The 25,906-nt window shown below is 46.2% G+C and overlaps 1 protein-coding gene across 1 annotated transcript; it reads left to right on the top strand.

Annotated features, from left to right (window-relative positions):
- Window positions 1-23,679: 23,679 nt before the first annotated feature.
- LOC127328727 (uncharacterized) lies at window positions 23,680-24,490 on the top strand. The gene is made up of 2 exons (XM_051355303.1): window positions 23,680-23,701; window positions 24,141-24,490. Exons 1-2 carry the CDS (start codon window positions 23,680-23,682, stop codon window positions 24,488-24,490), a joined length of 372 nt encoding a protein of 123 aa, XP_051211263.1.
- Window positions 24,491-25,906: the final 1,416 nt, after the last annotated feature.

Genomic DNA, 25,906 nt, shown 5'->3' with positions numbered 1-25,906 from the left:
ACTGCATCACCAGTTGTCCGGCAACATGTCACTGCTACCCTTTGGTGCATTAGAAATCAACACTGGGCTACCGCAGGAGTCCGTAGGAGGCTCTCCAGGTGTCCTGGTGGGAGGGAGGAGGGGTAGGTCACGCCGATGCCCAGGTGTGCGTGCTCGCCGGTCTACCAATGTAGCTATGCACCGAGGCAAATAAATTATGGATTCCAACTTTTGAGCAGACAACAATCTACGATTGAAGATTTAGACAAAATAAGCATATGGTTGAATTACAAAAAAATTCTATCGGCTCGTGGAAAAATGTATAATTAAGAGCAGCAAAAAAAACTTGTTTTTCGAAAAAATAAATTTTCCACCGCATTGAGTAAATTTAAAGTCCGCCAACTCATTGCGTCAATAGCTTATCCCTACATTCGGACCTTTCGACGGCCCCGCTGTGCTACAGCTCCAAGGCAGAGCACATCCAGCTCAAAAAAAAAAAAGGCAGAGCACATCTCTCCACTGCGCGCTGCTTCTTATTTCCGCAGATACTGATAGGAACACGACACTCCATCCAGTCCAGCCTCCGCACGCGAGGGAATAGGCCCAGGGCAAAGTGCCGCTGCGCCCTCCTCGAGCACCAGCTCCGCCCGGCTCGATGCGCGCATCCCCGCCGCCCGCGCTTTGCCCCGAGCTCCTAGCTCGATATATCCGCGTCAGTCCCACCGATTTCCATACTATATCCGAGAATCTCTTAGCCCCAGCTCTTAATTTCTATTCGCGTCGGCTGGCTCTCCTCACGCGGTCAATCTAGGCGCTTTTCTCTATATGCCATTGATCCATTAGGTCATGTAATTGCTGCTAATGATTGGAATTTCTGAGCGTATATAAACCATATGAAATCGCCATAAAGAATCGATGTGGGACTATTCAACAGGAAATATGAGTACTTTTTCTCGGTCGGGAACCACCCTAGTTATTTTAACAGCCCAGATCTAGCAGCTAAATCAAAGCCCAGGAGCACTCCTTTCATCTGCGGCGGCTGCATCGGGCGTGAGCCAGGGAGAGTAGATCGATTCTCAAGAGGAGAAAAAATAAATACCGAACCGGTACCGTGGCACTTTGATGTATTATGCGATTTGGTGGGAGGGTAAAACAGTCCAAAAAAAGCGTTGACGAAAATTTTAGCAGAAACCTTAGCGCCTTAATTATTATTAGGTATAGATTTATTTAAGCCACAAAAACTATAAATCCCTTATCCATGATCCTCCTCCGGTGAAATTCAGTGCAAGAATACGATAGCACCTCACGACATCAATGCCACACTCGCCGGTGGCGACCCGATCTGGCGGGCACGACCGCGCCTAGCATCTCCAGCGATCGGCCTTCCGGGCATCTACCTCGTGCAGAGGCTAGCGGCGCAGCGTCTTGGGCGACTCACGCCTTCATCACGCAGTCTACGTCAAGATCCGGCAGATCCCTTCTTAGCCAAAATAGTACCGCTTCGCACCAGCCGCCAGGAAAGCGATCTAAAAGGCGATCGGGATCTCCGCCTCCTGCCGGCGGCGCCTCCGGGCCGCCCGCCTCCGTGGCCTCAGAGCCATGGTCGCGTGGTGGTTCCCGGTCCCTGCCGGCGGGAGGGCTCCATCCTCACGGTTTTTTTTGTGTTTTGCTAGGTTTTGCGTCTTCTTTGGAGAGATCAGGCGGCGGCTGCTCTCTGAAGATGGAATAAGGTTCCCCCCACCCAGCCTCCGCTCCAGCGACGTCCCTAGCGTTGTTGGAGGGGGTGTGGATGTTTGTCTCTGGTGGATCTCGTCAGATCTGGCCAGTGTGTGTCTGCGGTGGATCCGGTTGGATCCGATCGTCGTTCGTCTCCGTTTGTGTGTCAGAAAATTAGAGGCTTCCGATCTATGCATCTCTTCATCGGCGGCGGTTGCTGTGCTGGTGCGCTGGTCCTCTGTGGCCGTAGCACGACGACTTCCCGACTGTCTTCTACAACAAGATTCGCCCGGCTCTGATCATGGAGGGGTGATGGCAGCGGCGCGCCTTCGGCTCGCTCTAGTGTCTGTAGTCGTCGCTAGGTGGTCTTCGGACCTAGATGTAATTCTTATTGCTTCTGGTGTTCCTTGTATCGCCTTGATTGTTGATGAATAGATTGGATGTTTTCTTCGCAAAAAAAAAGATCCGGCAGATCCATCCGTGCCTCGACGCCTGACAGGAGTACCATGCGTGCCGGCCGAATAAGGGCACGAAACAGTCTCAGCGAAGAGACACGTGCGTGCTTGGAGTGCTTTGCGCACACCCAGCGACCAAGTCAGGTTTGCTGGGCCGTGGCCCATCATGTAAGGTATGATTCTATTACCTTATTTTTCTTTTAAAATTTTTGTTTTTTTAATCTAACAATTTTTTTCAGAAAAAAACATTTTCGTGATTTTGATATTTAAATTTAAATATTTTTTCGAATTAGAACATTTTCGAGATTAAACAATTGTTTGAAAATTTTGAATTTTTATATCTAAGTATTTTCAAAATTTGAACATTTTCGAGATTGGACATTTTTTCGATTTTGAACAATTTCAAATTCGAACATTTTTTGAATATGATTTTTTTAAAATTTATCCATTTTATATTTAAATATTTTTAAATATTTAAACATTTTTGAAATTTAGTTTTTTAAATATTAAGAAAAAACAAACAGAAAAGAGAATAGAAAAACAGAAAAAAGCGACCTAGGCCGGCATCGGCATATAGGGTTTAGCGCGCCCAGCGGAAACCCAAAAGTCTAGAGTGGAACTCTCGCATGCAGCACCATCCCTGGCCTCAAGTTCGAAAACGACATGAATAACGTTGTGGCTCGTTAATTAAACCGACCAATTTCCGACGCCGATCACGACCCACGACTACATCGACATCAGCTCTGCACCGAATATCACCAAGCCGGACAACGACACTTGTTGTATGGTTACACCTATCCCATGCTGCGAGTCAAGATCTTTGTCGAGCATCCATGAGAATGCACCCTTGGACATTCATAAGGTGCCTTTTCCACAACATCTTCATCCATTAAAAAATGAAGAAGAGAAAAAACAGTGCATTTTTTGCGTCTCCGGCGAATGTGGTTGCATTGACTATGGCGAGTACTTCGACCATGAATATCTCGACCATGACTACATCTTATTCGGTTACCTCGACGTTAACATCAATGACAAGGTCTACAACTACACATTGGCGACAACTCTAGTCAACAACGTCCATGTCATCACTTGTGTCCATGACATTGCCGTTGTAACTACGGGAGGAAAGAGAAGGCACCACAAGGAGAAAAAGACAACAGAAGCACATACTTCAAGTCTAGTCGCACTCCACTTCACCCCCGCTACGACTAAGATTGATGAGCGCTTATAAGAGAAGGGTGGAAGGTGGGCTGTGGGCTGTGGGCAGCCAAACGAGTCCACAGAATGGTGCGTGCCTACCAATAGCCTAGGTCCAGCCCAGTGTGTACTTCTGGCCTGGTCTACTACAGCTGGCCTAGGTAGATCTGCCCAATAGCAGCCCAAAAGACATCCGATGAGGCCCAAAGACGTCGAAACGCTGTGAGATGTCCTAGCTCGATATGTTTTACTATCTCTTAACATCAACGACAAGGTCTACAACTACACATTGGCGACAACTCTAGTCAACAACGTCCACGTCATCACTTGTGTCCATGACATTACCGTTGTAACTACAGGAGGAAAGAGAAGGCACCAGAAGGAGAAAAAGACAACAGAAGCACATACTTCAAGTCTAGTCGCACTCCACTTCACCCCCGCTACGACTAAGATTGATGAGCGCTTACAAGACAAGGGTGGAAGGTGGGCTGTGGGCAGCCAAACGAGTCCACAGATTGGTGCGTGCCTACCAATAGCCCAGGTCCAGCCCCAGTGTGTACTTCTGGCCTGGTCTACTACAGCTGGCCTAGGTAGATCTGCCCAATAGCAGCCCAAAAGACATCCGATGAGGCCCAAAGACGTCGAAACGCTGTGAGATGTCCTAGCTCGATGCGTTTTACTATCTCAACGTCCACGTCATCACTTGTGTCCATGACATTACCGTTGTAACTACAGGAGGAAAGAGAAGGCACCAGAAGGAGAAAAAGACAACAGAAGCACATACTTCAAGTCTAGTCGCACTCCACTTCACCCCCGCTACGACTAAGATTGATGAGCGCTTACAAGAGAAGGGTGGAAGGTGGGCTGTGGGCAGCCAAACGAGTCCACAGATTGGTGCGTGCCTACCAATAGCCCAGGTCCAGCCCCAGTGTGTACTTCTGGCCTGGTCTACTACAGCTGGCCTAGGTAGATCTGCCCAATAGCAGCCCAAAAGACATCTGATGAGGCCCAAAGACGTCGAAACGCTGTGAGATGTCCTAGCTCGATGCGTTTTACTATCTCTTAATAAGTGTCTCGGTTAGAGTTAGACTAAGACTCTAGATTAACTTCCTATACTCCAAATCTACTTCCTCCATATACCTCTTTATATAGTATCTCATAAGGGTCATCGAAATAAGAACGTAGGGTTCTATATTTTCCACGGAGCTATACCAGCTAATCCAATGTTGATTTGTCCCGTTCTCCACGAATAATCTCACATGGAAAGGCTTTGAGTATGGATCTAGATATATGAAAATTGGAAGTGGCTTAGATTTAGCATTATTTATGAACCCTTCCTCTAGAATAAGTTTTGTTGCTCCAAGTTTATTTTTTTTGTTCACCCACTAGTGGAAAACTGCTCTTTTGCACCGGTTTTTAAAGGCCATATGCACCGGATGGGCAACCGGTGCAAACCATCCGGTGCAAAAGGCCCCCCCCTTTTGCACCGGTTGGCTTACAAACCGGTGCTAAAGGGGTCTCCACGTGGCCGGCTGTGGGGCGCTCGGCGGGGAAGCTTTTGCACCGGTTCGTAATACGAACCGGTGCAAAAGGGTTGGGCCGCGGCAGCATTTTAGTGCCCTTCCCTGCCGCGGCAGACTCTGCCGCGGCAGGGAATTGCACTAAAACGCTGCCGCGGCAGAGACTCTGCCCCATTCGAAACACGGTATAATATTAATGCAGACAATTCAAATATATATATAGGAAACCATTGTATTACATATATCGATCAAAGTGACACACGTTCATGCATATATATATGTCTACATCAACATTGATATTGGCGGTTGTCCACATAGTGTTCTCCATCTGGAGCTATGACTTGCTCAAGTAAGAACCCCGCCAGTTCTTCTTGAATTGCTCGTACACGCTCTGTTGCTAGAAGACCATCCCGCAACCGTTCGATCTAATAATTTGAAGAAGGTACGATGGTCAGTATATATATATGTGTGTATGTGAATGAAACACAAGGTGATCGATAAAATAAAGCCATGAATGTTGTTTAATTACTTACATGAACTTGTTCCAAAATGTCCCTCTTATGGTGGGTATTCTGGCGGATGAACTCGCAAACGTAGAACCCGCATAAATTATTCCCATCCTCCTGCCTCAAGCACTTTACGAGAACAAAGTTCAATCAAAATAATATATATATAATCAAGGATGATAATAATGGTATTGAAACTACAATCAAAGAGATGCGCGGCCTAGCCAGTAGTACTTACCGGTACATGTTTTATTCGAAGTTCTTTATTCTTTAAACCCGGAGACTTGTTGGTGAACCGTTTCCAAGCCTTGAGGAGGATATCAGCCATGTCCCCCACGCCTCAAGGGGTTTACTCTTCGAGTCCATGACTTCTACTATCCCGGTGTCGGGTTCAATGACTAGCAGGATATAGTGAAACCTGCGGACACACATATATATGCATAACTCATCAATTACACTTAACACATGGAGTAAGCGAAAAAGATTGAATGTGTGAAGACAGTAACACTCACGCGAAGTTGTAAGGAAATAGTATTGCCCTTTTGTATGAGTTTTTCCTTAAGACATATACCAAGTTATTCTCCGTGTCCTTGGGAGAGTTGTCGACAGTATACCCATTCACGGTATATGGGTCAACGAACCCAAGATCATAGATTTGCCCCTTGCGGCATTCGCGAATCTTCATTCTGCATAATACAGTGAGAGTATGGTTATATGCTAGCAATAATGGACGAGTCGCGGTAGAGACTTAATTACATAAATAATACTTACAGACAGTATGCACTCAGCAGAGATTTGTCGAGGGCGTCTTGGTTGAATAACTGAAATAATTCACAAAATTCGATGTTCATCACGTCTGTTCGCCCGTAGTGCTCATCTCTTATTGCCACCATGATCCAGTTACAGCCGTCCTTACATGCATCCAAGTACCAATTATGTAGTCTTCGCAGCTGTGTTGATAGATTAGGCAACTCCGCAGCTCTGACAAGAGGTTCCCCGTATGTGTAATGGTATGCTAATTGGACATCGTCCGTGGCCATGAATTCGATGCGGCTTAAGTACTCAGGAATACTCATACCGGCCGCATCTGCCTCATCTTTGTATAGTTTTACCATCGTTGGATCAAGGCACGCTAGGACATCGGGATACACTTGGAGCGGGGCACGAGTTTTTCTCGGGCTCCAAGCTGGGAACTGGTTTCCCATCTACCTTACTTTTTGCCAACCGCTCTTTTGCTAACACATTTGACTTGCGAATAGACCGGTCATAGTTCGATGAAAGACTTGGCTCAGGTTGATGAAGGTTCTTCAGCAGTTTCAACTTCTTTTCCAGAGATATAGCTGGCTCCGGCTCAAGCCGGGGCTTTTTAAGTTTCAACATTTGTTGCTTGTGCTGTTCAGCTACGATCTTGGCATTTTCCTCAATCGTATAGTCATAAGGTCTCTTGGGAGGAACCTTAGGCACTCTTGGGAGGGGCTCTTCTTTGCGTCTCGGTGATTTGTTACGACTCAGGCGTGTCGTAGCGGCCCGCATAATTTTCCTCTTATACTTGGGCGGCGGAGATGGCTCACGCGGCGGCGGAGATGGCTCACGCGCCGGCGGGGAAGGCTCACGCGGCGGCGGAGATGGCTCACGCGGCGGCGGAGATGGCTCACGCGCCGGCGGGGAAGGCTCACGCACTGGAGACGGCTGCATCGGTGGAGAATGCTGGCTCGGTGGAGACCTTGTTGGCGCCTTCCAACCCGGAATCACAATGAATTCCTTTCGCCATAGAATCGTAGTGTTCTTGGCCTCTCCCAGCTCTAGCAAATCCCCTTCACCGGCAGGGGTGGTCAAGCCTCAGCGGCCCATACCCATCCATAACTTGATCCACCCCGGCGACAGCGTATCCAGGTGGAACCGGCTTGAAGTGATATCTTTGATCATGTACCGGCGGTAAGACATAGCCGATCGCCGCCTTGAGCGTTAAGTAGCCCATCGTTTGGAAATGTAGCTCACAAGGTGTCGACTCTGTGATAAAGTCCACAGGGTAGAGATCAGAAGGCATCTGCGGATCCACAGGGGAGGGAGGAGCCATCTGCGGATCCACATCTGCATCATCACCAGGCAGCTCCGTGGAAGCCACGCTGCTCTTCCGCTGAGATCCCTGGCCGGTAGCATCGAATGCAACTTCTTCTATCCGCGGATTAGGTTGAGGTTGGGTGACCGTGGATCGAGCCTCGACATTATCATCCTCACTTGCTCCTCTAGCTTAGCAACGCGTTCTTGAACCACATCCTTTTGCCTCTCGACGGCTTCTATCCGGATATTTCTTCGTTTCGCAGAAACCCAATACACCACGGCTTGCCACCTGATGTGGTTCGTGTTCGTCCCGAGTGTTCAGGATTCCCAAGGGCGCGTGTGAGCTGGTCCTTCTCTCTTCGGGACGGAACTTCCTCTTCAACTTCCTTTGCAGCATTTCTAAAGGCTTCGATGGGAAGTGGGTTTTCCCGATGTCTTTGTGTATATATGCAGAACCCTTGTGCGTCCAACGTGCCCCCATGCGCGTAAAACCAATCCCTTGACCGCTGGTTCCATTTCCGTACCTCTGGCTGGATCCCGTTCTTAATTAGGTCATTCTCCCATTTCTCCCACTTAGGTCTGCCAGCCTTGTAGCCTCCTCGCCCCATGGTATGGAAGTACATCTTATTAGCAGCATTTTTCTTGTTGGTGTCTGACCTTGTCTTTGCCCTCTCCGATGTCTTGTACTTCACAAATGCCTCCCAGTGGTCTTTTATCTTCTCATAGGGGCCCTTGAAATCTGGAGTCTTCTTTTTCTTGATAAAGGAGTTGTCCAATTTCTTCTTGTAGTCGTTGAACTGCGTTGCCATCTTCTTAAGAGCCCACTTCTTGACTCTTCGTTGTATGCTATTCAGCTCGGGATCCTCAGGGTCTGGCCTTTTATTATCACTATCAGAGTCAGCTGGCTCCGAAATGTGAAATTTACCATGAGTTTCCTAAACATCAGATTTTTGGATCTCGTATCGACGTAAGTAACTCCTTTGTCCTCCTTTGCAGGTTTCTTCCATTCTTGAGTGGTGATCGGGATGGTGTCCCTAACAATAACTCCGCATTGACTTACAAACTTTTTTGCGTGATCCTTGGGAGAAATCGGTTCGCCGTCTATAGCGATTTCCGTGATGATGCACCTTTCATGGTCTTCCATCTTTCTGGCCGCGCCTCGTTTAGTTCTGCCAGTAGAGTGTGTTGATTGGGAGGTCTAAAAGAAGAAACAACGTTAATATATGTATATGCACATATCTGTAGGCTTGGTTAATTAATATATATACACCTCGATGTGGTGAGCTTCTCCCTCGCAGTCGTCACCTTCTCCCTCACCGGAGCCGTCTCCACGGTGGTCTTGATCATCTTCCTCATCAGAGCCGTCTCCTCGGGTTCGCTCGTCTCCCTCGCCGGATTGGTTTAGGTAAAGAGAGGTGATATCGTCATCATCACGGATAATCTCCTCGACGAGGTATTCTTGTTCTAGGTCTCTTTCCATAGTTTCTGCAAAGACTTAAAAGTTATTCTAATGCTATAAACACAACGAAGCTAGATTATTCTGCAAAGACTTACAAGTTTCTGCAAAGACTTACAAGTAATTAAGAATAATGCTCAATACATGATCAATAATAGTGCTGATCGAAAGCAGATAGTGCAGTTACATGCATACATAGATCGATAATACATCAATCACTACTACAAACACTCAACCGCGCAGACCGGGTCCTAGAGGGCGCCGACCGGGTCCTGAGCCGCGCTGGGTGTGCCCCCAAAGCCACGGAACAACAACGGGAGCATAGCTAACATGAGATCCCTGCATAACGCTCCATCCGCCCCTATACATGTTGTCTAACGCATACATGTAACGGCGAACGTGCTGGTCCTCCGCTTCAATGCGCTGAGCTACCTCCTCCGGCGGGGCCGGCTCCCTCTGAAACGAACGTGGCCCATAAGACCTCCACCAGAGAATATCCGGGTCGACGACGGGACCCGGATTCCGCACCAAGGTGCGCGCCCCAGAAGATAACACCTCCCAGTGCCACCCCGGCGGAGCCTGGGCCCCGGACTTCCCCATCCGTCGCATCTCCTCTAAAACTGTCCTAGCTCCAGGACGCGGAGGCCGCGGCATCGTATGCAAACTAACAAATATAATAATAAAGTACTAATGAATATGAATGAAACTAACTAAATTTTGTCTAACACATACTAATAAAGTACTTACTACTTTTTTCTAACACATACTAATAAAGTACTTACTACTTTTTTCTAACACATACTAATAAAGTACTTACTACTTTTTTCTAACTAAATAACTAAATTTTCTAACTAAATAACCTAACTAAAATCTCGAACTAAATTTTCTAACTAAAACTAACAAATTTAAACCTAACTAATTAAAATCTAACAAAACCTAACAAATATTCTAATAAAACCTAACAAAAATGTAACTAATTCTAACAAAACTAAAATCTAACTAATTCTAACAAAACTAAAATCTAACTAATTCTAACAAAACCTAACAACAATCTAACAAAATCTAACTAATTCTAACAAAAATGTAATTAAAATCTACTAAAATCTAACTAAAAAAAGAAAAAAAAGGAGGGCCGGGGGTGCGGCCTCACCTTGGCCGGCGCGCGGCGGAGGGGTGGGGCCGGCGGCGGCGCGGAGAGGCGGCGGGCGGGCGGCGCGGAGAGGCGGCGGGCGGGCGCGCGGCCGGAGTGGTGGGGCCGGCGGCGGCGCGCGCGCGAGGAGGCCGAGCAGCGTGGCGCGCGGGCGCGGCGGGCTGGCGGCGGCCGGCGCGCGGGCGCGGCGTGCGGGCGGGCTGGCGGCGGCGCGCGCGGCGCGGCGACGGCGCGGGCGGGCGGAGTGGTGAGGCCGGCGGCGGCGGCGCGCGCGAGGAGGCCGAGCAGCAGGGCGCGCGGCGCGGCGGGCGGGCGGCGGCCGGCGCGCGGCGCGGCGTGCGGGCGGGCTGGCGGCGCGCGCGGCGCGGCGCGGCGACGGCGCTGGCGGGCGGCGGCGACGCCGGCGACGGCGCGGCGGGCGGCGGCGCGGCGGCGGGGGGGCGGCGCGGCCGGGGAAAAAATTGGCCAGAGTTTCGCCTCTGTTTCTGTCCTCGCGCGAAGTGGAGAAGAAGGGGCGCGCGGGGGCAGTTATAATTTGACCCTTTTGCACCGGTTCGTGGGTGGAACCGGTGCCAAAGACCCTTTTGCACCGGTTCCAGCCACGAACCGGTGCAAAGGGTCAAATTTTGGCTGAAATTTTTTGCTTTCTTCCCGCCTTTTTTCCCTGATTCGCGCGGGATCGAGTTCCCGCCACGACGCTGCGCGGGTTTCCGCCACGACGCCGCGCGGGATATGTTCCCGCCACGACACCGCGCGGGACATTTTCTGCGCCACGACGCCGCGCGGGATATTTTCCCGCCACGGCGCGCAACGCGGGGAGATTTCCCGCCTAAACGCCCTCTATAAATAGTACGCCCCCGTGTCTCCCATTTCACTCATCACCAAACCCTAGCCCATTGCACAATGCCCCCAAAGCCGCACCCGCCGCCGGTGGAAGTGGACCCGCAGCTCGCGGAGATAGAGGAGTGGGAGGAGCTGCTGCGGCAAGAGGCGGCAACCAGGAGGGCAGCAGCGGATGAGGTGGACCCGCAGCTCGCAGAGATAGAGGAGTGGGAGGAGGCAGCGCTAGCGGCTACCATAGAAGCATTTGAGAGGCAGAGTCTCCAGGAACTGCATAAGCGGCCGCGTGTGATGGATCCTCGGATAGTGAGGAGATGCATAAGCGTCGTCGTGAGGAGGAGCTGCGGCAGAGGCGGCATCCGGGAGGGCAGCAGCGGATGCGCGGAAGAACTAGTAGAAGTTGTTATTTTAGTTTAAGTTTAGTTACCGTATCTTGTTAAATTTCAATAAAGTCGTTGTCGTTTTATCCCGGTTAATGGCTGGAACCGGTGCTAAAGACGGTTGATTAGTTTATATACCCCTTTTATCTCGTTATTTGCCTTATCTGGGGTGGTTTCATCTGGGGGGAGGGGATTATCTGGAGGCACACACCGCCCGAGTAACTCTTCCCGCAAGTCCCGCTCGGAAGCTGCTACTATATATACACCCAACAACCAGTAGGTGAGGATAAATTTGCAAACATGTGTATCTAGAAAAATAATAAACTTGGATAATTGCATTTAGTTCAAACGACCAATGTTACTGATACATATCACAACAAATGCTTCACAAGATGAGCTCAAGGTACATTATGATCGCTCGACCGTAACCATGGAGTATCTTCAGCATTTAACGCGATGGTTGGATCAATGTTCACTGTGAAGGGCGGAATTTCAGCAAACTTATTATAATCTTCTGACATGTCCGTCTTGTCCTCGACTCCCACGATGGTTCTTTTCCCTGAAAGAACTATGTGACGCTTTGGCTCATCGGATGAGCTTGTTTCCTTATGTTTTCTTTTCTTCGGTCTAGAGGACATGTCCTTCACATAGAAAACCTGAGCCACATCATTGGCTAGGACGAATGGTTCGTCTCTGTAACCAAGATTGTTGGTATCCACTGTTGTCATTCCGTACAGCTGGTCTACCTTTACCCCTTTTCCATCCAGCTTGAACCATTTGCACCGAAATAAAGGGACCTTAAAAGAAGGTCCATAGTCAAGTTCCCATATCTCCTCTATGTAACCATAATATGTGTCCTTTTTGCCACTGCTAGTGTTTGTTGCATCAATGCGGACACCACTGTTTTGGTTGGTGCTCTTTTTATCTTGGGCGAACGTGTAGAAGGTATTTCCATTTATCTCGCACTCGGAAAGTCACTATAGTCGAAGATGGTGACCCAGCCAACATGTACAACTGATCTACAATACCGTTGTTATTAATGAGATGTTCTCGGAGCCAACCGCCGAATGTCTGCATATGTTTATGCGTAATCCAGTCTTCGATCGCCCCGGATGTTACGAGCGCACAATATTCTTGTGATCAGTGATATACGGGGCCACCAAGGTGGAACTTTGTAGAACTCGTGTAGTGTGCTTGAGTGAAAGAAATGCCGTCCCTACATATCATTGATTTCCTTCCTAGCGTGCCTTTTCCACTGAGTCGCCCCTCATGTCGCGATTCAGGAACACCAATCGACTTAAGGTCAGGAATGAAGTCAACACGTAACTCGATGACCTCCTCTCGTTCCATAGCCCTTGGAGATGCTTCCTTCTGGCCTAGCACGGTTATGAACATATTTCTTTAAGACCCCCATGAACCTCTCGAAGGGGAACATATTGTGTAGAAAGACAGGACCGAGGATGGCAATCTCTTCGACAAGGTGAACCAGGAGATGTGTCATAATATTGAAGAAAGATGGTGGAAACACCAACTCAAAGCTAACAAGACATTGCACCACATCCTTCAGTAACCTTGGAAGACTAGCTGGATCGATTACCTTCGAGATATCGCATTAAGGAATGCACATAGCTTCACAATGGGTATTCGAACATTTTCCTACAGAAGCCCCCTCGGTGCAACCGGAAGCAACACGTCATAATAATGTGGCGGTCATGCGACTTCGTGTTCGGAATGTTTTCTTCTCCATATTTATAATTCCCTTTATATTGGAGGAGAAGCCAGACGGGACCTTGATACCGTAAAGGACTTCAAAAGATATCCTTCTCTCGCTTTGGTAAGAGCGTAGCCGTGACTTGAGCGACTCCCGTATCCTTGTAATCCTGTTCTTGCTTGTCTTTTGGGACTTTCATACGATATCGGTCCTCCCGTGCTTCCGGTGTATCTTTTGTCTTCCCATACACGCCTAAGAAACCTAGCAGGTTCACGCAAAGATTCTTCGTCACGTGCATCACGTCGATTGAAGAGCGGACCTCTAGGACTTTCCAATAGGGTAGATCCCAAAATATAGATTTTTTCTTCCACATGGGTGCGTGTCCGTAACGTCGTCATTCGGAACAGATTGGCCGCCAGACCCTTTCCAAAGATTACTTTTAGGTCCTTGACCATATCAAGTAAAGCATCACCGGTACGGAGTTCAGGCTTCACCCGGCGATCTGCCTCACCTCCGAAATGATTGCCTTTCTTTCTGATGGGGTGCCTCTTTGGAAGAAATCGACGATGCCCTGTACACAACCTTCTTACATTTATGCAAATAGGCACCTTCGGTCTCATCTAAACAGTGCGTGCATGCATTGTATCCCTTGTTTGTCTGTCCCGAAAGGTTACTAAGAGCAGGCCAATCATTGATGGTCACGAAAAGCAACGCTCGTAGGTTAAATGACTCCCGTTTGTACTCATCCCATGCATGTACACCTGGTTTGCTCCACAACTGTAAGAGTTCTTCAAATAATGGCTGTAGGTACACATCAATGTCGTTGCCGGGTTGCTTTGGGCCTTGGATGAGCACGGCATCATAATGAACTTCCGCTTCATGCACAACCAAGGCGGAAGGTTATAGATACATAGAGTTACAGGCCAAGTGCTATGACTGCAGCTCTGCTCCCCAAAAGGATTCATTCCATCTCGTACTTAGGCCAAACCTTAAGTTCCTCGCGTCATCTGCAAAATCCGGGAACTCTCTATCGATTGTCCTCCACTGCGACCCATCAGCGGGGTGTCTCAGCATCTCGTCTTTCTTACGGTCTTCTTTGTGCCATCGCAACAACCTGGCATGCTCTTTATTTCGAACAGACGTTTCAACCGTGGTATTATAGGAGCATACCACATAACCTTGGCAGGAACCCTCTTCCTAGGGGGCTCGCCCTCAACATCACCAGGGTCATCTCGCCTGATCTTATACCGAAGTGCAGTGCATACCGGACATTTTTCCAAATTTTCATACTCAGCGCGGTAGAGGATGCAGTCATTAATGCATGCATGTATCTTCAGCACCTCTAATCCTAGAGGGCAGAGAACCTTCTTTGCTTCGTACGCATCGTCGTGCAATTCGTTATTCTTTGGAAACCTCCTCTTCATTATTTTCAGTAACTTCTCAAATGGCTTGTCACATATACCAGCCTCTCGCCTTCCATTGCAAAGCAACTCCTGTGGTGGCACCGAGCTTTGTGTTGCCATCTTCGCAATTTGGGTATAACTTCTTTTGTGATCATCTAACATGCCCTTTAACTTTCGCTTCTCGTTTTCTCGTTTCGCATCTCTCGTGTGCATCGGCGATGGCCCGACGAAGATCATCATCAACGGGCTCATCTGATGCCTCTTCATCTTGATCACCTCCTCCTGCATCTTCATCTTCATCATGCCCTCGTTGCGGTATCACCGTAGTTAGGGTACATATCATCATCCTCTTCTTCTTCTTCGTCGTCTTCCATCATAACCCCTCTTTCTCCATGCTTGGTCCAACAATTATAGCTGGGCATGAAACCTTTCCAAAGCAGGTGTGAGTGAATGACTTGCCATCCAGGGTATTGCTTCAAGTTATGGCAATCAACACATGGACAACACATAAAACCATCCGCCTGTGGGTTTTCCTGAGCCACACGGATAAATTCTTCCAGGCCCGATCTGAACTCGGGTAGACGTCGGTCAACGTACATCCATTGCCGCCGGTTCATCTACATCAAATAATTAATTAAGTTTATCAATAAACAATTACAAAACATCATAATATTTATAAATAGTGGAAATTAGCACCGTACAAATGAAAGGGTTAAGTTGTTGCTTAAACCTTGATCGAGGAGGGAAAGAAAGAGGAGAAAGCTTAAGTGTCGCTCCGGCACCTCATCTCATTTTTATTTTGTGTAAAATCAAGCGAAATCATTCTCTCAGACATTTCATCGAGCACCTTGTTTGCATGCCAAAGAAATGCAAGGTAGCACTCAACACACACACCTTCTCCTAGCAAAAATGAAGTGGAGTGGGCTGTTTGGCCGGGTAGCTGAGCTGAAATAGGGCTGCGGACCTTTAGCACCGGTTCGTGTTACGAACCGGTGCAAATGGTCGATATTTTGCACCGGTTCGTAAAACGCACCGGGGCTAAAGGGTCCTCGGCTGTCACATGCCTGGCGACGCAGCTTTTGCACCGGTTTGTGTTACGAACCGGTGCAAAAGATGGCTCTTTTGCACCGGTTCGTAACACAAACCGGTGCAAAAGGTCTCTCGGCCGGCTGCGCACCACGAACCGGTGCTAATGACCCCTTTTAGCACCGGTTCGTGCCAAATCCGGTGCAAAAGCCATTTGGGGCAAAAAACCAAAGCCCTTGTTTCTACTAGTGACCGACTGCGCTCAAATACTCCAAAAAAGAAACGAGAGAAAGCAGTCAATTTTTTTCGGTGGGTCGCACCATTTACACGGCAATCGCGCAATGTGGACACGGCCTAGACAAGCGGGCGCGCACGCCACACCACAACTCCACAAGCTGTTGGTCGTCACTCGACCAAAGTTGCCATACATACCCTATGCCTAGCCCAACTGTGCAAGCCGTAGCCTGTAGGCGCACGCTCACATGCATGATTTTAAGCGGCAATATTGCTTGTTGCGGCGCGTCTGCCTGTGTACCCACGCAACAATATCCGCACCCCTTTCGCAGTTACCACATTTTTATGTAAGAAATTAAAATTTAAAATGCTACGGGAGTGATGTTTTGGCACATGGGAGCATATGCTCCCTTTATTTTGAAATGCATGTTAGACACATGTTAAAATGTCAAAAAATTTGAAACAAAAATTTCGCACGTAAAGTCGTTTCATGAAAAAACGAGTTGTCGTGTGGCGTGTATAAAAAGGACAAAATTTGGTGCTAAAACAAAGACTTGTTACAAGATAAATTTTCTTTTTTTCACGTAGACTACAAAAAATATCATTTTTTCGTGAAACTTGACGAACACACATATATTATTGAGATGTACATGTAAATTTTTTTGTCTAAATTTTTTAACACTTGAAAATATGTTTTTATGGTAGAGAGATCATACGCACCCAGGAGCCGAATTGAGTTTCTGACTACCTACCCAATATACTGTCTCGTAAGTGTTCACTAGTACACATCGAGCTTTTTAAGGCCTTCAGTGGCACCTTTGCGGCATTTGTGGCAGAACAACACTGCACCTAATATTTTGAACCATGTGTGTGCGATCCGGGTAACTCCTGCGTGGGTATAAAACATATGAAGATTCTTTATACACCGTAACGTTATTTTCGCACATGACTGATTTCAGAATAGGCGTCATGACCACCACACCATCGCAAACGGTTGGAAGTTGGTCCAAGTGTGTAATTTTTTTGTGATAGTTACATTAATGTGTCCATCTCATTTTCTTCTACCCATTTCAAACGGTTATAAATTTAAAATCGTGTGTAGAACTATCCAAAGGCTGCCTCCTGGTATTCCGCTGGCGCGTGTGTAGAACCTCTTTGCCTTTGATCACACTATTCAAATATAATCGTTTTTACATTGGATCCTACTATAAAATCCTAAAATTATGGAAAGGTCAACCTCCCAACCTCTTTCCCCTTGATTGATCGATCAATATCTTCCACACTTCTGCGTGCATGAAAATCCAGGAACACGAAGTCTCTTCCCCAATGGCATTCATGCCACTCTCCATGGAGTAAAATTTCTATGAGCAAGGCATGATCTTCTACATGACCATCACCCTGTTCGCACACGAACACGTCGCCGTGTACCCTCGACGCCGAGCGCGATGCGCGGCAGCACGTGCGGAGGGAGGCTCGCGGGAAGCGCGATACGCAAGACAGTCCGGCGAGCGCTTTTGTAGACCCGAAATCCCGCTCGCCCGGGAGGGACCCCGTCAGGGCTTGCGGCGGCTATGGGCTGCCCTAGGTCGGCCTAACCGCCCTAGGACCTCGTGGATTCGCAGCCTCCAATCCTGAAGAACAACGAAGAACGAGAAGAAAGATACAAGGGGAGAGAGATAAAAGTAGATGAACACGAAAAAGTAGTAGATTTATTTGTTCGATTGATGTTGACTCAATCGGCCGTCACCCCTCATGTATATAAAGGGCGGCTGGACTTTCCGTGCAAGATGAAGCGTTGGATTCACGTCCAAAACCCTAGTTTGAGTCCAATTCGGATGGTTTGGTCCGAACTTTCTATAACTGTTCGGTCAAAAACGTATCTGCACATTGCGGACCCTCTTTGAGGCAGTAAACGACCTCAAATCAAAATCTCGTAAACAACAAAGTTGTTCGTCTCGAACAAACGAAGAACTTTCATGTTGACCACTTTTTCATCCGAATTAATATTGATCGCTCAATCGAGGTAGCAAGAAAAACGATCAATCCTGACGTTTTCGGCTGTGCTCCAACTCCGCTCGGCGCCCTACCTTAGAGGCCTCTATGGTCTGGCGCCCCACCTCCGGTAATTTGAGTTCCAGCAGTATTTTAGCTCCAAAAATCGCATACTAACTCGGATCGCGATGACTCAAAAACCAAAGTTGCTTGTTTCGACGAGACGCACAACTTTCATTTATATCACTTCTTCATTTGGGGTCATGTTAAATGAGCTTTAGTGGAAGCCTTCATATATCGATCCTTGAGATCACCTCTGACTGCTAGCATAATCGGCTATCAAGCCGGATCATGGCACAACTTGAAATGGTCGACATGGTGTCTCCTAAAAGAGCAATACATCTGTCACGCCGAACGTCGAATTATGTTCTTGATTACCCATCGGCCCAAAAAGAGTATCAACACATGCCCCCCTGTTTTCTGGCAGAGCTTGCATGCCAGAAAATAACTTTCTCCACCTTTTTCCCCGGACGATGTCAACACTCCATCGGCCATTGGTTTTCAGGACGATAATTTTATATCGGCCATTTATGTTCAGGTTGGTCGCCACCTTGGTAGAACTTCTTCAAATAATCACCTTTGAGAACAACCACTTCATCTTAACGATTGATGGATATCCCAAATACTTTCAAGTACATCTCCCATAACGACCCTTGCTTGATCTTCAACCAAGCACTTCAAAATAATACCATCAACTGTTCGGCAATAAAGCTTATCGTCCATTAATGCATACTTAAAAGCCATCTACCGAACAGCTCTCTCCATCCTCTTGCTAGGATCCTGCAAATATTCAACAATAGGTTTTTCCAATCTTCTTGTTTACCTGCACTAGATCCTTCATTAGTGACCGAATCAATGGGATTTAATTCAGTCTTACCTATGACAACATGAGCAAACACCGGCTTATGAGATATATGAAAACACCACGATTAACGTGGTAGCCAGATGCTTGTTGTGCTAACTCATTTGCATTCCAAATGTCTTGCCTAGATATATGAGAAATGCTAACGTATTCTAAGGTAGAAATTATATCTAGAGATTGATCAAGATACATATTAAGTGATTCGTCAAAACATTGGTAAACCTTAGATTTTTATTATACTACTACCAACGAATCACTAGAAGCCTCAATATGTGTAGCACCTATAGCAAAAAACAGTTCTAGCACGAATAACAAAACTTCATATTCGGCCTAAGATAATCTAAGCGGCACGAGGCCTCGAAAACAGAACCATTAGGAGATAAATAAACAATACCAAAGAATTGGCTATTGCTTTCAAAAACTGAAGCATCATCATACTATCTCCATGGTACTAGAGAGACAAAATCAATAAACATATTATGCTCATAATCAATACCCAGCAATGAAATTTAGAACAATTTGGCCTTTCATAGATTTACAGATTCATAAGCCAAATTGCAAAAGCATAAGCATAAGCATATATTCAATAAACGCATACCTTGTCTCGGGTTTCAATAGGACTAGGGACGATGTTAGCACAACACATCGTCCATGATTAGATAATTCTCTCTGGGCGATAGGATAAGTATCGACCATGTGTTGTTTGCCTCAAAGGCCTGTATAATTCATCCACCAAAGTATGTATAACCGAAATAAACAAAATAAAACAACTCTGATTATGAACTCCAAACATTTCGGCCTCTCAGATTAGCAACAAAATTGCAACTAACCAAACGAATATCGTTTTGGTGATACCCTTTGATGATGTAAAGAATTATAATGCATCCACGGATTAAAGTAAGACCATGGAGGTAACTGATCATACCCGAGGATATGCTACATGGCATAGGCATAAATGGCATGGCTGAATAACATGTATGATGTGCTGACCGAAACCTCTTAGTATATGATAGAAAATTCTTTCTTGATCGTTTGCTAGCCTCGGTCTTTTCTTCTTTCATCCTTATCGCTATTCTTGCAACAGGAACTTGCACATCCTCCTTACTTTGAGGTCCTTCCTTAGGGACCCATGCCATGTTCTTTGTCTTCAGCTTTGCGGCACTAAGCCGTTTCAGCTTTCTCTCTTGCCATCTTGTTAAGCCAAGTGGGCATCTCGGCTGTAATTTAGTTTTGCACATTAGCGTTTCTTCCTTAGCCTCTGGCACTTTCAACTTTACTTGTTCAGATTTGGCACTTCGAGCTCCAGCATTTACTTGCTTCATCTCTTTGTCTTCTGTAGCCAAGGTCAACTTGACCGGCTCTTTTTTATTTGAGATCGAATCTGAAACATCACACTTACGGTTATCCTTTTTCACTTGATAAATTTGCTTGACCGTCTCCTTCTTGTTCGTTGAGTTCCTAACCGATTCCTTTTTATTGAAACGGTCTTTGACATGTGATTGTTGCTCAGATTTTGACCTTATTGGAGCTGCATAATTTGGGTTAGATGATCTATAGTAAGACGGATAACGTGCCCTTGGGTCATACCTGTGATCCCATGATGGATGCGGATAACAATCACCATAGGGAGGTATCCATGACATTGGCATTGGTGGCCTAAAGGGAGGATACGAAGCTGCTGCATTGAACTTCTCCCATTGCCAATCCCGGTCTTTAGACTTTCGCCTTGGGGGTGATCTCGATGACTTTGCAATACTTGGCCGATAAGAACTCCTTTCTTCACTCTCCTTCTTATATTTCTCCAATAACTCTGCGAAAGTGACTTTAGTTTTCTTACCCTTGTGCTTATCACGGCCTTTGTCATGTTTCGTTTTGCATCCATTGATCTTTGAATTTCGTTGTTGCCCCCCAGTGTTTGATGTCCTTGGTGTAGCTTCAATGGAACACCCAGCTCCAAGAATGTCTTTAAAATGCTCATGAATAATTTCTTTACTTGAGAGTGTGATCCCATTATCTCTAGTGTGTACCTTCTCATCATCATATGAATCGGCTAGAGGTAACCGATGCAATAACTTTTTGCCATCAAGACCAATCGAAATAGATTGGCCATCTGTTTTTGTTTCAACAAATTTCAATCGTCCTTTATTAATGGCCGATTGTACTATTTGATGGAACATGATGCAATTCTGAGTACTGTGCTCAAACGAATCATGCAACTTGCAATAGATTCGTTCTTGTACTAATGGTTCAACATTGTGATCAAGAATTCTAATATAATCACTCTTCAGCAATACATCAACGATATGATCACACATGCTCAAACTAAAGGTACACATTTTATCTTCCAGCCGATCTTGCATTGAGAACGGCTTTGCAATTAAGCAACCGAATGATTCAGATTTTACATCACCCCATTCAGCTATGCTTTGATTTTCACACTCATTTTCCGATGTGTTTGAATATGGTAATATACTAGTATCGGCTTTCTCCAAAGATAATAACCTTGGCTTTAAGTTTCTGAAACCAAAATAGTTATAACACACATGTCTCACTTGAGACCAAATGTAAGCCAAGTATGAAGTAAGCAAAGCTACACATGTAAATATAAAATTCAAATGAAACAATGTGGAAAGCCTTGGTTGTAATAAGTTTTCACTATCGGTCTTTCTAAATGGTGCAACATGTTGACCGATATGTTGTGTAGCAATTATATTTCTAACAAAGAAATTACTTCTCCTCATTGGTCTTTCAAAGTTTCTCATGAAAATCTTGCTGATAGATACATCAACAATATGGCTTTGACCAAATTGAAAAATCAGTAAATTATTTGCTAGATATACCTCTTTGAAGACGTTGGGAGAGTATGATGGTTGCATGACCTGAACAGTATATTTCCCTGTATTTGGATGACTCTCAAACGTCTTGTCTTCTTGCTGTTCTGAACTCTGTACATCATCACTTTGATGCTCTTCATCAACCGAACATTGTCCGGCTCTATTTTTCTGCTCTTTACAATCATAGGTTTCATTGGCACAAAATTCACAGGGCAGCATGTAAGCTCCCTTACATCCAGAAAAATCAAGCATGGTTGTTTTGCATTCACCATGATCTTGCCCGATGAAGCTTGCATCTTTTGATTCAATAGAATCAGCACATGTACTTTTTGATTCGGCTTCTATAACCGAATTAACCATACTAGCCGAGTCATTCTTATTTTCTTCATGAATCTTGTTACTGTGCAAAGCTTCTTCTTCTTGCTTCGATATTTCATAGGGTTCAACTTGATTGCTGTATGAAGGAGAGGATTTGGTTTCTTCAACCAGGGTAACATTATCCCGAGGATTCTTCTTGATCATTGCATGGAAAAATTGTAGATCTTCCTCTTCAAGCTTTTTCTTGTACGCTTTATGCTCCTCCTTGAGCTTATTTTCAAGCACCTCAAATTCCTCCCTGCGCTTATTTTTTAGTACTTCATAGCCTTGGCGTTGTTCCTCCGATAAATCATCAAACATAATGATCTTATCGGCGTTAACCTCAGCTAGACATTGTTGCCCTCTGATGCTTGTTTTTTCTTTCGGCAATGAAGTGTTGCCGAAACATTGTAGTTCTGAAGGATAAAACCTGATATTATTTGCTTGACGCTCTTCTTCACGCTTCCTATTGTATGATTCATAAGCATGAATTGCTGCAAGATCACATGGATTTTCTTCTAGTTCCCAGTGAAGAGCATTAAGCTTCTTGAACTCAGCTGCAAGTTTTCCCTTCCAATCATTGTCCTCATACGCTGCAACACTAGATGATGAAGGCACCTGAGCTTCTATTGAATTTCCACTTATTCGGCTATAACCTTTGTGGAGGTGTCGAGCCGAATTATGGATATCTCCAGTTGCATATGGTGCTGAAAAGTTAGTAACATAAGTTGCATCATATGATGGTTCAGGGTAATTGGCCAAATAGCTAGTAGTAGCATGTCCAATTTCCCTATCCATCGGTATGTATACAGGTGAAACAATATATTCTGAACTATTTACCGATGAATAAAACGATGAAACACTATCTTGCAAGCTACTAAATTTTTTAACATTGGGTGTTTCATATTGAGTAACTGAAGTCATCATGTTGTTCATCGGCATATGAACTTCTGGGGTTGCCGATGCATGAGAAGTCGATAACTGTTGCAAGTTGCTAAAAGTATGGAGATTATTTTGCATCGGCTTTTGCACATAGTAAGATCTAGGGTTAGCCGATACATTATATGTACCAGAGGATCTAGCAACATCAATATAAGAGTTGTTTGCATCTACATAAGGAGATTGGGGATTCATGATACCGTTGTAGATTGCAGCCTCTTGATGACGCTCTTTTCGTAGCAAGAACGGGCTGGAGACCATGTTCGAAGCTTCGTCCCCAGCGGAGTCGCCAAAAAGTGTGTTCGCACACAAACACGTCGCCGTGTACCCTCGACGCCGAGCGCGATGCGCGGCAGCACGCGCGGAGGGAGGCTCGCCGGAAGCGCGATACGCAAGACATTCCGGCGAGCGCTTTTGTAGACCCGAAACCCCGCTCGCCCGGGAGGGACCCCGTCAGGGCTTGCGGCGGCTATGGGCTGCCCTAGGTTGGCCTAACCGCCCCTAGGACCTCGTGGATTCGCAGCCTCCAATCCTGAAGAACAACGAAGAACGAGAAGAAAGATACAAGGGGAGAGAGATAAAAGTAGATGAACACGAAAAAGTAGTAGATTTATTTGTTCGATTGGTGTTGACTCAATCGGCCGTCACCCCTCATGTATATAAAGGGCGGCTGGACTTTCCGTGCAAGATGAAGGGTTGGATTCACGTCCAAAACCCTAGTTTGAGTCCAATTCGGATGGTTTGGTCCGAACTTTCTATAACTGTTCGGTCAAAAACGTATCTGCACATTGCGGACCCTCTTTGAGGCAGTAAACGACCTCAAATCAAAATCTCGTAAACAACAAAGTTGTTCGTCTCGAACAAACGAAGAACTTTCATGTTGACCACTTTTTCATCCGAATTGATATTGATCGCTCAATCGAGGTAGCAAGAAAAACGATCAATCCCGACGTTTTCGGCTGTGCTCCAACTCCGCTCGGCGCCCTACCTTAGAGGCCTCTATGGTCTGGCGCCCCACCTCCGGTAATTTGAGTTCCAGCAGTATTTTAGCTCCAAAAATCGCATACTAACTCGGATCGCGATGACTCAAAAACCAAAGTTGCTTGTTTCGACGAGACGCACAACTTTCATTTATATCACTTCTTCATTTGGGGTCATGTTAAATGAGCTTTAGTGGAAGCCTTCATATATCGATCCTTGAGATCACCTCTGACTGCTAGCATAATCGGCTATCAAGACGGATCATGGCACAACTTGAAATGGTCGACATGGTGTCTCCTAAATGAGCAATACATCTGTCACGCCGAACGTCGAATTATGTTCTTGATTACCCATCGGCCCAAAACGAGTATCAACACACCCTCCCTACAACGAGGGTGTAGAGGTGAATCCTTCGGGTGAAGGAGCAGTACCTTGACGCTGCTCCGACCAAATTTGTTGGGATACAACCTTGCAAAGTCAGGTAGCCAGAAGAAGCTTCCACTTGAGGAGAGGCGGCACGCTGATGTCCTGCAACTCAGCATTTTCAGTGAGGTCCTCGTCATCCAGATTGTGCACGCTGATGTAGTGCCGGAGGCCCTGAGGGAATTCCTTGGCGATGATTCAATCAACTTATGTAGCGCTGTTGTCGACAACGATGTGAAGATGCTCGAGTACTACGGCATCGCAGCCATTACGGGGGCGCGCAACCTGCAGAGGATGATCCCAAACCCGAGGACCAACTATCCTCCTTCTATGTATGCTTTGTCAAACCATTATATTGGGATGGAGCTTGTGAAGAAGGATCACAATTCCATTAGATGTGACAACTAGACTGAGTTTCCATTGCGCTATGATCATATCACGTATGTCGCTCTGGATGATTGCATCGGCTTCGAGATAGCTAGGATGCAACGGGATCTAGTCGGCTACAATAATATTAAGGATCAACTTAATGCATAGATGATGTAATGGATCATCCATCCTTCTATGTAACTAAGTGATATATTTTGAATGAATTATGAATATTATTTTTATATTTAAAATGTATGCATTATTTACTTCCAAGTAATGTAGCACTACATTGTACATCTCACAATAACACCGTTTATTATGTCCTATAGAAGGTAACAATTACGTTGCACATGCACACGGTTTTGTCAGTACACAACTGTGTGCTATGTACTACAGAATATAAGCACAACATTATACATCGCACATGATTCTGTATTGTACAATTATCTGTGATAGACATCACTTGCTTCAACACTTCTATGTTTACGTACATAAAAGTAGTATAGATTTACAAAATCATGTTAGGTAAAAATTAGAAATAATTGAACGAGAGATATATAGCTACAAAGGTTTATTATGTAACATATTTCGTACACGATTTCTTCTTCCTTCTCCATCTGCAATCATCCTACAAACCAAACGTTTACTTCTCCCTAAATGCGAGTGTTACGTCAACCCGTCTTGTCGGACAGTTGCAACCCTTTCCACTATCTTGCATAACCTAGGACCAACATCTTCCTATCTAGTCCCACTTCATTTCACAGACCACAGCCGCCCCCACTACGACGACCAAGTCCCCGGAAAAGCACCTAGCCGACGAGGCGGGAGCAAGCTTCTGGCTACAGATCTTCCTTGCTGGAATGACGATGAACTCCCATGCGACATGTTGGCCGTGGAGTCGCACTGATTCATGCGTTCGGAGGCCAGAGGTGTCGCAAATACCTTCGATCAAGCCGGCTCGTCCCCGACCTCCGTTGTGGCCACGATAGTGAGAGACTGCACCCTCCACTAGTAGAAAACAGGGCTTTCGTCCAGACCTTTTGTCCCGGCCCAGTCTGGAGCCGGGACAAATGGCCTGGCCACGTCACCCCGAAACCAGCTGGAGGGCACGGGGCCTTTTGTCCCGGTCCGTTAGGACCCTTTTGTCGCGGGTCGTGCCACGGGTGGGGACAAAAGGGTCTGAGGCTTTCTGCGGCCTGCTAGCACCCCTTTTGTACCGGTTTGAAAATTACACGGATATCACCTAAAGGCCAACCGGTGGAACCCGCATCTACCACAACGATATTTAAAAATCAGTGCGGAGTTATGGTTAGGGATCGCATCCCGATCACTATTAGAGAATGGAACAAGAGCAAGAAGGTGCCCGAAAGTGAGTTTGTTGCCGATAGGTTCAAAGGCAAGATTTTTAACGACCTCATGGCACATTTCACCTTGCCACAATTGGAATCGCGGATT

The sequence above is a fragment of the Lolium perenne genome, chromosome 2 (assembly GCF_019359855.2).
Source record: "Lolium perenne isolate Kyuss_39 chromosome 2, Kyuss_2.0, whole genome shotgun sequence".
Classification (NCBI taxonomy): Eukaryota; Viridiplantae; Streptophyta; class Magnoliopsida; order Poales; family Poaceae; genus Lolium; species Lolium perenne.
The sequence above is the reverse complement of the archived record's forward strand: the minus strand, read 5'-3'. Positions and strand labels throughout refer to the sequence as shown.